The 12,354-nt window shown below is 47.9% G+C and overlaps 1 protein-coding gene across 1 annotated transcript in view; it reads left to right on the top strand.

Annotated features, from left to right (window-relative positions):
- Positions 1–12,354, top strand: part of LOC144168066 (lipase 1-like) — an 85,332-nt gene that overhangs the window by 58,275 nt on the left and 14,703 nt on the right. Inside the window, exon 7 of the mRNA XM_077697151.1 lies at positions 1,248–1,340. Coding sequence (XP_077553277.1) covers positions 1,248–1,340 — 93 coding nt within the window. The remainder of the gene's footprint in view (positions 1–1,247; positions 1,341–12,354) is intronic.

The following is a 12,354-nucleotide window of genomic DNA, read 5'->3' as shown; positions in this document are numbered from 1 at the left end:
ATCGCCTTCGGTGCGGTGGACTTTCGGTGCGGCGGACCTTTATCGTGTGAAACCTTGCTAGGAACGAGAAAGACCCCAGCGTTCGCCGTAATCGTGGCAACACTTGCTTGAAACGATAAAGACACGCCATAGCGTCCGCCTTTCCAAAGGGATGTCCAATAATTATCACTTCCAAATAAAATGAAGGAAGCCCACTCTTGTAGCAACACTGATGGAGTAATTGCGGCAGCGAATACGAACCAAATCGGATACAATAGTGGACCTAAACCGTCGTGATGGTAGGGAAGGTTGCGTAAAGCTTCGCTACCTCCAGGTCTTACGCGTTGGTGTGGGCTTCCTTTATTATGCGTCTTCGGCATTTGATCACCGCTAAAAATTTAGCCTTGTAGTAAACAATAAACGCATGCCAAGCATGCAGAAGCAAAATATGCGCGTCGTAAGCGATTGCGACCGTGTCTCAAGATTTATTTGACTGTAAAATAGAAAAGTACGCAGCCTTTTGCTGTTTCAAGGCAAGCAGTAATCCTTCCGTTAAACCTGGAGAAAATATGCGTTCCTCTCTCTTTTTTTATCAGCACACGGGAAATTTGGATTACGCAACGTGTAAAATGGGGTGTGGGCGGTCCCCTGCTAGCTATCGGAAAAGGCCCTTTTAAGTTAACATAAACGAGGGAATGACACAGACACCACTGTTCAGAAAAGAGCGGGAATTTCAATTTTTCAAAAAAGCCTACTCTGTTTTTCAAATTTTGCCCTACCCTGTTTCCTTAATTAAGTCATTTTTTTTCTTTGGAGGCTGCAACAGAGGACATGATGGGTCACTACACTACCTACTGCCGTACAGTGTTCTTGGTGAACTTTGATAGAATCTATCTTAATCATGCAGAAGCCGTATGCACAGAAACGGTCGTTTAACACGTGGGCTTTGTTGCCGCTAACAGCCTCGATAAAGCTGTAGTATGGGCTGTAACGTAATTACCCCTAAAGCAAACTGTGTCTCCGACGTTTTCGCGCGTCCATTGCTAACTGCATCTTACGCGCTTCAGGTGTAGTTGGGGAATTGTACGTGAAATGAGAGTTATAGTCAAGGGAAATGAGGCAATCAGACGTTTCCAATAAAAGTCACTTTTGAGAATTCGGAATAGGCGAGATCGGTCTACAAAAGTAGGAGTATTTCGTGTAACAGACACTGTGATCGCGATCTGTAGCTTGCCTTGTCAATATTCACGTGCATTCTGCAATTCCAGGTGAACATTTTGGTGGGATATGGTGCCGTTGCAAACATGACACACTTCACGTCCCCGGCGCGGTTCCTAACTCATTTTCGCAGTTTGATAAAGGTGAGTCACAAAAAAAGGAAACACATCCGCGTTGACAAGGTGCACCCATAGGGCTGCCGCATCGTGGAACCTCTGCGATTTGTGAAGCTGTCAGTTTTATGGCCGCTTGGCCGTATGCATCGCTTCCACTTCCCGGCTATCCACAGGACTCGGGAAACATTCCGGTAGAGAATGGGGTAATCATGCATTACGAATGTGGAGCGTTTTACAACAAGGAACGCTAGGCCTTGGGGAGAAAATGTTGTAAAGGAATGCTTCATGAATATTGCTTGTCGGTCTGCGCGGGCGCAACGGCGGACGGGTAAGCCCAAGCCTTCCGGTTTTCCCACAGACGACGGGAGGGATGACACAAACGCTTGCGTCATTAAGGGACTAAGTCACTATTATTCGGCGCTGAAGTTCTATCTTTTCGATCTCCAGGCTACTGCGGAACAATTGATCCACTGAAAAATGACCAATTCGTTCCTAAATTGCACCTAATGGAAGCGAAAGGAAGAGGACTCCTGCAAAACGTAGACGATGAGTAGTTCGCTTTTAAACTAATCCATTTATGTTGCTTGGTTAAAGTTCCCGTGCATGGTGTTTTTGGGCAGTATAGCTTTTTCTGCGTATATCGAATACACTTACGGTACAGTTATTCGGGGGTACTTCGCCGACGGGTTATGGCGTAGCGGTTACGTCTTCACGATATGAGAAATTATTTGCAGCGCCTCCTACTGACCGATACACCACAATCGGTCTAATGGTAGATTCAAATACAGAGTGTAGATACGAAGCTGTTGCACAAGCGCTACCTCGCTACATGCGGTGGTGGGTATTCCTCTAGTGTTTTCGGCCGCGGTATGTGCCTTGTTTTGGCGTAGATAAACGCTGCTCCGCCGCAACGTCGTCGCCTCTATCCGACGTTTTCGCTTGACCTCTGCTTCCCACTGTAGCTGCGTGCGCTGTCCCTCTGCTGCGAAAAAAAAACTCGTTTTCTCTCCCGCAATGCACCGTTCCAACGTATACCAGTGTCGGTAGATGCGACGGAGCAGACACGTTATCTACACACGCAGCCAATCTCCCTCCCCTTACTTCCAACTCATCTCAAACCAGGTGTTTTGAGCACGTGCATGGGGGAGGGGGCCACACAAAGGAATTGTCTGTGTACCCGGGAACACCGTATTTTCTTTTGGTTTAGGCTGATAAGGCTTCGCTCTATTATTATCCGATGATGATTATTTCCCTACCTCTTCATGTCTTTCATCTGCCTTCTGTTTAGAGTGGCTACGTTTTGGGGAGCCTTCGGCACTTTCAACTTTTTAAATCTGAAATGCTTTCAGGCGGTAGTCGGCCTGTGAATCCAACGCATAGTATAAGAGACCACATGGTACCAACGCGAAACATCACGGCTCTACGTGCATTAGATCACTTGCAAATTTGCTGAAAGGTGTTTTCTCTCTTTCTTGGTCTTCGCATATTTTGTGCCCCCTAATGACGTACTGCAAACACGTACCGTGGCTCCTGACCGGTTTCATATCAGTTGAAGGAGTAAAATGCATAAGATTGTCCCTCCTGAGAAAATGGCAACAAACATAAAGTAGAAACTTCTTTAAGGCGTCTGAGCAAATCACGCAATGCAGATCTGTGCTAGAGGTAACTTTTTCAGCTACAAAAAGGAAAAATAGAAAGTTTTAAGGTGCATATTGCAGATTGCGTTTACGCTGTCAAATACGTCGCGTTATAAATATTATTTGACTACTGAAAACTTTCTTTTCTGCAGGGCGCCATTGACCTTTTTACTGGAGGACGCATGCTTGTATCAACCCCACTCGTCAAATGGCTGATTGCCACATTCTGCGACGCCCCCATTAGAACTCTGTGCTGGAAGCCTCTCGCGCTTGCGTTTGGAACAAATCCCAATCAGCTGAACAGGGTAAGTGGTAATTGCCCTCTCTACCTTCTGACGAGTGTTATTGAGGAAGCATTATTAAATGGTTTGTTCCGCGGAAAAAGCGGCATCCGCAGCTGTCTGGTAAGTTCCCATTGACTGTTAACGTACGTCCTCACCTGCGGCAATAAGCCCGTGCAAAAACGCGTGCCGCAAAACGCCCTTTTGCGGCAAGATTCCTATGCCACGCAAGGATGGGTCTGGGACCCAGTTTTCGCGGCCCGCAGCTTCGCGCCAAACTCGACGGGCCAATCAGAGTGTCCGGGTCACGTGAGCAGCGAGGTGACCCAGCACTCTAAGAAAAAAGGGTGTGGTAGTTTCTCCCTTAAGGGTGAAACAGGAATGTATCATATAGTGCTCCCTAGAAGGTAGAAAGATTCTCCCTTTAAGAGGGAGGAGCGCGTTTCTACCCCTAGGAGTGGAGGAAGATTTTCCCCCTTTCGTGAGCTAATGGAGGAGCGTTCCTCCCCTGGCAGCGTCACCCAAGCATGGCTTGTCATGCGATAAAGGCCTAGCGAGCTGATCGGTTTGAGTATCGAGGAAGTACAAATCAGTAGGTTACTGTGGTCGTGTGCGCTTACAATGCGCTAAAATAACCGAGAAATTACCTACCGAGCACCAGAACTGCGGTTAGCAAGCGATGTCGCCAATCGTATATGCGCGACTTCTTGCATTCGTCTCGCTGCCCGCCCCGCCTCCGCGTTCAGAGCGAACGCGCCGCCGTAAACACAGTAGAAGTCGTACCGATTGCTTTCAAAATGCCGCCTCTATTTCCGAAAGGCTCGTAACCCCGCCGTTCACCGCACACGAGATCACAAGCATGCAATGCGGCCGTTTGAGAACAACCAGTTGTTGATAGTCGTCTTACCTTGCTACAACCGATGCATCAAAACGCGGATCGTCTGCAGTCGTAAATCTCAGCGCAAAGGAAATGCAGGCAACACGAAAAACGTATCCGTCGCTGTCGCATCCTCGACAATGCTCGCCCTCTAGCGTGCTCGAAGTAAAGCAATCGTAAACGTTTTAAAATGACCGATAGATGACGCAAAAAAAAGGTAGGGGTGGGGAGGGGCAGCTACTAAGCATCACCATCAGTTGGCACTTCAAGGCGTTTCCTTGGTTTCCTTTATGGATAACGTATAATATTATAGCCAACATCACGGAGGCCGCATGTGGGCGGGCACATATTGGGAAGAAACATAGCACAATACAGCGACATAGCAAGCATAATACACGTATATGTATACACCACAACATATAGTACATTTCTCACATGTTCGCATGATCACAAGCCGCAACTTTTTTTTTCTTTATTGCCTGCTTGGCGACAACACAACACGCACTGTTCAGTACACAAATTACTACAGCCACCAATCGGCTGAAGGGAGTGGCTTAAAACATCTTAAATTGCACTAGAACATCCAGAATGGGTAACCACTCAGGCTCTTCCGGCATGAGTCAATAAACTTCTCTTATATAAGTAACGCTTTCAATGAAGTACTCTCGCACTGTGCGAGCATCCTCTTCGGCATTTTGAACCGCCATGCGAGTTTTCCACATAGAATGCAGACTAAGTGCCATGAACATATCATAGGGCACGCCTCCGTCATTGTTTACGGGCAAAAAGCGAATGCCATAAGGCGTTAATGGTAAGTCTTTTTTCAGGGTTCGTTAAAGGATGTCCCAGTGAAACACCGCATCCCAGCAGTCCAGAAAGATGTGCTCAATTGTTTTCAGCTTTTGGCATAGTCTACAGTTAAGTGTCCATGGGTGTACATATATTCCTTTTTCCTGCAGCCAGGGTTTTACCGGAAGCGTGCCGCTATGAAGTTTAAAGAAGAAAGATTTAACAGATGAACGTACTGGCATTCGTTTCACTCTTTTTAGAACATCTTTACCTGAACCCACTGCATATAACTGACGATAAATCGGAACTGGCAGACACACATCAATCATATCTTTGTACAAACGTTTCCGCGGTACACTATTCAAATACTCCGAGGAAAACCTAACCCTTAAAATCCTAAAAGCATCCACCACTTCGCGCAAGAACCCACGCACACGTACACATCGCATTTCAGAAGTTGAAACTACATAGTCTGGAATTACACCACGTAGTCGGACTTGTACCACAGTACGTAGAAAGCAATCTCTCTGATCTCTCAGAAACATAAACCTAGAAACTATTTGTCGGATAAACAAATGTGCCAGTCCCAGTCCACCACTTTTCACCGAGCGAAACAAATTAGTTCGACTCATGCGCTCCCAACTTGAGCCCCACAAAAACACCGCAAACACTCTGTGCAGCTTTTGTATGTTCCTTCTTGACATACAAATCGCCTGTAGGACGTACCATACCTTGGCAACAGCAAACACATTACATGCTGATGCACGGGCAAACATTGACAGATCCCTTCTCCCCCATTGTGTTAATTTCTCTCTAACTCTATCAGTTTCTCCGTCCCAGTACTCTCTAGCATCCTGGTAGTTTTCAAGGGGGATGCCCAGATACCTGGCCGGAGTTGTCGTCCAAGGCATGTTCTCGAAAAACACTGGCCTACTTTGCCAGTCACCGTGCCAAAATCCTATGCACTTGTTCCAGTTAACTGCACTGGCAGACAACTCGCAAAATCGCTTTAGATCGTTCACCACCTCCCTCACACTTTTCCTATCACTACAAAAAACAGCGATGTCATCGGCATATGACAAAATTTTAACTTCACTGCAGTGCAAACGGAATCCGTGTATATTTTCATTTTGAAGAATCTTTAAACAAAAGGGTTCAAGATAAATCGCAAACAACAAGGGGCTCAAGGGGCACCCCTGCTTCACCGACGACAGTATATCAAAACTTCGTCCCACTTTTTTGTTTACAATAACGCGAGCTGAGCACTGAGTGTACGACATCTTTACACCTTCGAGGATGACGGATCCTACGTTAACGTGTACGTCGCGTGTGTTCTGTCGAACATGAATGCACCACAGTACACACATTTTCAACGTGAAAGTCACGCAAGATTGGACAGAGTTTACGTATCACTGGGTCTTGTGCCTCTGTGCGAGGCCTACAACGTGAAACCGCTGTCATTCAGCGACCACAGCATGGTGACGTTTACAATAGGTCAGATGCAAAGAAAAACTCGCTTTAGCTGGGATACCTGGAAATTCAATGTCAAACTACTGAATGATGAACCATTCACAACTGGTGTAAAGAAAAGATTAGAGCAGGCAATCGGAACAGAAAGTGGGTCACTTATCACTGTCTGGGAACAGCTAAAAAGTGACGTTAAGATAAGTGCAATAGAAAGATCGTCCGTCATACGTCATAAAGAAAAGGAGGAGGAAATACAACTACAAAGCCAGTTGCACTTCTTGCTAGGCATCGAGGCTCAACAGCCTGAAACTTTTACAAAAGAAATAAGAGAAGTTAAAAATAAGTTGGAGGTCATTGACATCGAGAAGTACAGGGGTGCCATAGTGTGCGCACGCGCAGAGCGACTCTGGTTGGGCGAAACGCCAACCAAACGTTCCCTGAGTGACGAAAGGGGTTATGCGCAAAAGAATGAGATTAAAGCTATTCGATACAATAATGTGGTTTCTAGGGACCCTGAAGTCGTGGAGCGCGCGTTTTTTTAACATTATAAGGAACTGCTGGGAACTGAAAAGCAAGGCAGCAAAGATTCCGAGCTAACTCTCTTGGCGTCAATGCCACAGTTAAGGGATGATGACAGAGCAAGCATGGAGGCGCCGATCAGTTTGCAGGAGATAAATAACGCCATCGACGAATTATCCATAGGGAAGTCACCGGGGCCAGATGGATTGGGAACCGAGTTTTACAAGTTCTTCAACGAAGATATAGCAGTAATTTTGTACAGGGTCATAACGGAAGCGTATGAATCCAAGAGAACACCGCCTTCGTTCCAGAATAGTCATATTGTGCTAATTCCTAAAACTGATGATCCTGAAAAGCTGTTGGCGGTAGAGTCGTATCGGCCAATCAGTTTAACGAATGTCGATTACAAAATTTTCATGAAGGTTTTGGCTAGAAGATTTCAAGGAGTAATAAAAACAATTGTTGGAACCCATCAAACATGTGGAATTCGGGGACGATCTATTTTTACCAATATTCATGTCGCAAGAAGTGTATTAGAGTGTTGCGACGCTCTAGGGGGCCACGTGGCGATGATCCAAATTGATTTGCAGAAGGCCTTTGACCGTGTTGCGCATAACATTCTTTTCTCACAAGCCACAACTAAACATCGAAACGGCGACCAAGTATTTATAACCCTGATCGCCGAGAATGCAGGTAGGAACAGTGAGATCTTTGCTTGTTTCGATAACCCACGTCAGTGCGTAAGCCTTAGGTGGGTTTTGTTATTTCATCAAAGGTAACCCGTGCAATTGCAAACTTTTATTAATTTGAGGTTTTGTAGGAAGCAGTAAAATAGCTCAAAGAAGAAAAAACGTTTCACGAAACAGTACAGCAGGTATGTTTGGGTAATGATATTTATTGCCTCGCCTTCGCTATTTTACCGTAGAGCGCACCGCTGGTCTGGCAACCATTCAGCCAAGATGTTACCGAATGGGGGCCGTTTGTTGTTGGCATGGAGGAAAGAATACTCAGGAGAGGCCCCTGGCATCCCAATGCATTGCGAAAAGTGTGGAGGAAGTTACGTCATTTTTCTTGAGCCCATGGAAAATGTTGCTTACTTGTTTATAACTGCGGCGGCCAAATTTGGGCAAATAGAACGGACAAATTTTTAAGGCGCTTGGTATTTCGCTGCCTCGCTACGCTTGCAAACCAGCGCAGTCACTACGACAAACGTTTTTAGATTAGGCCAGTTTGAAAACTGTGCCGTCGGAGGCGTCTGCGTTCGCCATCCCGCGAGCCTGTTGCTATGACGACGACAAACGCTACTTTGCCAGGCTTAAGAGCTGAAAAATCGTCCTTCTATCTCAAAAGCGAAGGCCGTTTTTCGATTGAAACTTTGGGTGAGGGTTAGAATGGGCAAATTGAAGGCGAAATCAACAGCTTAGAACATGACATCGCACCGAGGAATTAGCGACGAAGCTGTTTTCGCTTCGAAGCGGGAGGGCAGGGAGACGCCATGTTAGTCAAATCAAACCGGAGACAGCAAAGGATGATGGGATAGAGTGCTGGGCTCCGTGGGCTCAAGTCATGGCGGGACTCGGCTTCACAAATGTGACGTCAGGGCCTCTCCTAACCTTTTCTTTCCTCCATGGTTGTTGGTAACTGATGCGTCAATATGCTGCGGCCCGTGCTCGTTGACGAAAAAAGGGGCAGTTTGCCATCATCGCTGACCTCTTTTACCCTTGGGCGTCAGTATAAAACGTCCTTAAATGCAGTGGTGACGTTGAACAGGGCGCAGGCGAGTCGCCCACAGCAAGCATGCAGCGGTGCCCACAGAGTGTGCTTCAAACATACGGCTGGCAACCCGTGCGTTAGGGTGGCGCGCACATGGTAATAATAAAAAGAAAGACAGCGAAAAAACAAGCAAGCAGCACACCGCAGGGGAGGTGTTGCTCATAGTCGTCGAATGTGCCCGATCGGCGAAAGCCACAGTGCAACGATGAAGGGTTTCGTTTTCGGCGTCGGCGCCGACAGCAGATTGCAGACGACAGGGGAAAATATTTCCTCCGCCGTTTCGGTGTTTCGAAGAGGCCGTACAGAGGGCGCTACGTGTAATTAGCTAAAGGGAGAATCTCGCTGGTCCGGGGGAGAAAAGCCTCGATTTCCTTCCTTTTTCTACCCTTTTTTCTTAGAGTGAGGTACCGGTCTAGGAGCAGTTCAGTACTAGACGGCTGTGGTCACAGCAAACGAGCAGGAAGAGCGACTGAAAAACGCGGGAATCCACCCGTGCTCACCCGTCGGAGGGTGGCGTGATTCCGTCTCGCTGTGGACGAAGGCCAGGAAGTTCCGGTGACGTCACCAACAAGCAAAACACCAAAATAAAACAAAAGCTACACAATCAGGAAAGTTTGCAAGTCAGGTTCGCCTAAAATAGAAAGCAATAAAAACTTTTCATGGAATAAAACCTTCCATTTTGCATGTACCCGTGGACGTCGTTTACGCAAGTTGCGCGATCTGTTGAACACCAGCTAAAACGATCAAAAACAGGAAAAAATGAAAAACGAAAGGGAGCTCCGCCCGCCATTAGCCGTCTTCTCTGCCGCAACAGGATTTCCATTCGAACGCGCCATTTTTTTTTCCAGGTTTGCTCGTTAGAAAGGGTTCTTTTACAGTGCTAGGATCCACTTTTTTCCTGACGGAGTAAGGGAGTGAGCGGTTTTTCGCACTTGATCTCACCCCAACTGCTCTCTGCGCATGCACCCCGTTGCTATAGAAACGGAGGCGCGTCATCTCCTTCCAGGACGCCGCGGCGCCAAATTTAAACGGGAAGGCGCGGTGGTGTCGCATGTCGAAACGCGCTGTCGGCAGCGAGAAGCGTCGCGCCTTATATTCGATTGCGATAAATAAATGAGAACGTTAAGCGCGGGGCGTTCGGCGCACTTAGCTCAGCCTAACGACGAATAACTGATCTGAGAATTCGTGTCGAATTTCGCTCCGCGCTGACTGTGGCAAGGCTAATCGGCGCCGGCCTGAGCTTTTAGGCTGGGCATCGATTTAAAAATAATTGGTTAATCAGTTAGTGACAAAAACAACATTTCGAGTTCGAAATCTTAAAAAAAAAGACTTTGCAGTGGGTGGGTTCTCCCACACGGAAGAGTCAAAATCATGTACATTCCTGATTTTTAAAGAAATATATGTCTATTTCTGCGGTTGTCAAGACGGGTCGTTAAACAGACCCTCGTGTAGTAGATGCGGCTGGCATATGGCGGCTAGAACGCGTGCTTAGTGTCGCTGTTCCTAAAAGAAGCGAACCCGGAGCCTCTCATCGTTGCCCCTTCAAACGTGCGATTTTAATTATGGCATCATACGAGCGGGCTGTTATGATGTAAGGCGACAGAGTGAGAAAACCTAACGTAGAGTTTTGGGGAGCTTGATTTCTTGTTTAATGCGCTCACGTGAATTGAATTCATTAACTTGTGAAAAAGATTTATCGCAATTAATGCATTAATTCATTATTCGGTGGGGTAATCTATCAATTGCCCACGTCTGGGTTTCATCCCAATGGCCGCTTGATACAATCGACGTTCTTGGCTGTCCACTTTATACTGTCGACCTTATCCTGTCGGTTTCTGAAGAACACCGTTTCTGAAGCGTGTGCTTCAGAAACCGACTGCCCGATGCAAGCACGGTATTTTCCTTTGCAAGGGATGTGTGCTTTCTTTTGCTTGTGCTGTTTTTATTTGGTGAAGACATTCTGTTACACACATGTTGTATAGGGTAAAGAGAGTTCTGGTAAGTTGCTCAACAAGCAGGTTGTCGTAAGTGTCATGGGAGCACCTGGGGGACAGCTCTGCAGTGGGACAGACGTCTTGCCGGTGTCCGATTTGCAGCCGAGGGCGCATGCTCCGGTCTTGCGTCTACAGGGTTTGTATCGGTATGTAGCGGATCGATAGCGAATCCAGAAAGTGGCTTTGGTGCCACCAAATAGAATTCGTGCCACGTTGGATGTTTTGAGGTGCTTAGCCTCTACGGTTCCAAGGCCCGGGTTTAATTTTCATATACTTTCCCGTACTTGCTCTGCTGTGTCTTCCACAGGAATGTTAAAAATCACCCCGGCAATGGTGTTAGCGGGTACCGACACATGAGCAGCCACTTTGTGACGCTTCCCCGGATCGTCAGAGACGTTACCGACGCATGCTTGTTTCCGCGGTCTTCTGATGGAGTGTTCATGAGCAATTGGTCCGCTGGATGCAGACTTGATCAACTGGGTTTATGGGGACGCCAGCTTCTTTAATGACGACATCTGCGAGAGAGGCTTATGCAACTGACCTGAGGTCTAGTCCTCCAAGTGGGCGCCGAACAATTTTGATGTCCGTGGGCGGTATTGAAGATGTGGTAGGGGTGCGGCGCGGCGGGCAGGTACGCGGTGCCTTGTCGGGGCGATGCGGGACCCGAGTGAGAGGGCATTCTTGGCGGGGAATTTGTAGCGTCCTGGAAGGCTTGTTGTCGGCGACGAATATTAGTCCATCCACGACAGTTGAGTCCTTCAGGGTTGATTTTCTCCCTGGCCACAGTCACCCCCATGGTCGAAAGGCGTTCAAAAGCGGCGCGCCGACCTGGCGCGTGCACCTGCGTTCCTACGCCGGCGCCGAGCCGATGTGCTGGGCCTGAGTGGGCATAGCTCGCTTTGCGGCGTGGCAGAAACTTCTGAAGGTTGTAACTGACCATTGAATGGCCTGAGTTTCCAGAACCTGGTGTCTGTGCGATCCGCAGAACGTGTGGGAAACGTGGTATAGGGCTGATCAGCAGTGGTTTTGTTTAACCGGTGAAACAGCCCACAGTGGTTCAAGCGCAGAGCCGAGGCGAAGAAGGTGCGCATCGTTTGGCCCCATGGCGGGAATCACAACTCCAGATTAACCACGGGAATGGGCGCCTACTACCATTACATTCTTGTGAAAGGTATACAGGTGACGGGTGGGTGCGGAAGGGAATGCAGGATTAGGACATTTTGATTGATTGATTGTGGGGTTTAACGCGCCGCCGCAACGAAGGCGACGAGGCGCGCCGTAGTGGAGGGCTCCGGATTAATTTTGACCACCTGGGGATCTTTAACGTGCGCCGAAATCTCGTACACACGGGCGTTTCTGCTTTTCGCCTCCATCATAAAAGCGGCCGCCGCGGCCGGGAATCGAGCCCGCGACCTCGTGATCAGCAGCGCAAGATTATGACATTTTGTGCACGAGCTCTCCGAAAGCACGACTTCTTGGGGGCGTGCCTTAATGCCATTTGTAAGTGCAGAGCACACTGTGGGGTCGCCTTGTCGTCGTAGCTCGCTAACGCTCGATGTTAAGCGACTGCCGGAATCAGGCGGCGCAGCGAGATAACGGAACCAAGTAGAGCCTGGTGTACCTTCGTCCGGGAGTCGCGCCAAGGTTGGAAAACCACGCCGTTTAAATATTCATAACCATCGAACCTCATGAACCGCTGGCGCT

The sequence above is a fragment of the Haemaphysalis longicornis genome, unplaced genomic scaffold, assembly GCF_048455015.1.
Source record: "Haemaphysalis longicornis isolate Haplotype H1 unplaced genomic scaffold, Haemaphysalis longicornis Haplotype H1 scaffold_2, whole genome shotgun sequence".
NCBI classification, from domain to species: Eukaryota; Metazoa; Arthropoda; class Arachnida; order Ixodida; family Ixodidae; genus Haemaphysalis; species Haemaphysalis longicornis.
This window is presented reverse-complemented; position numbering and strand designations above follow the sequence as displayed.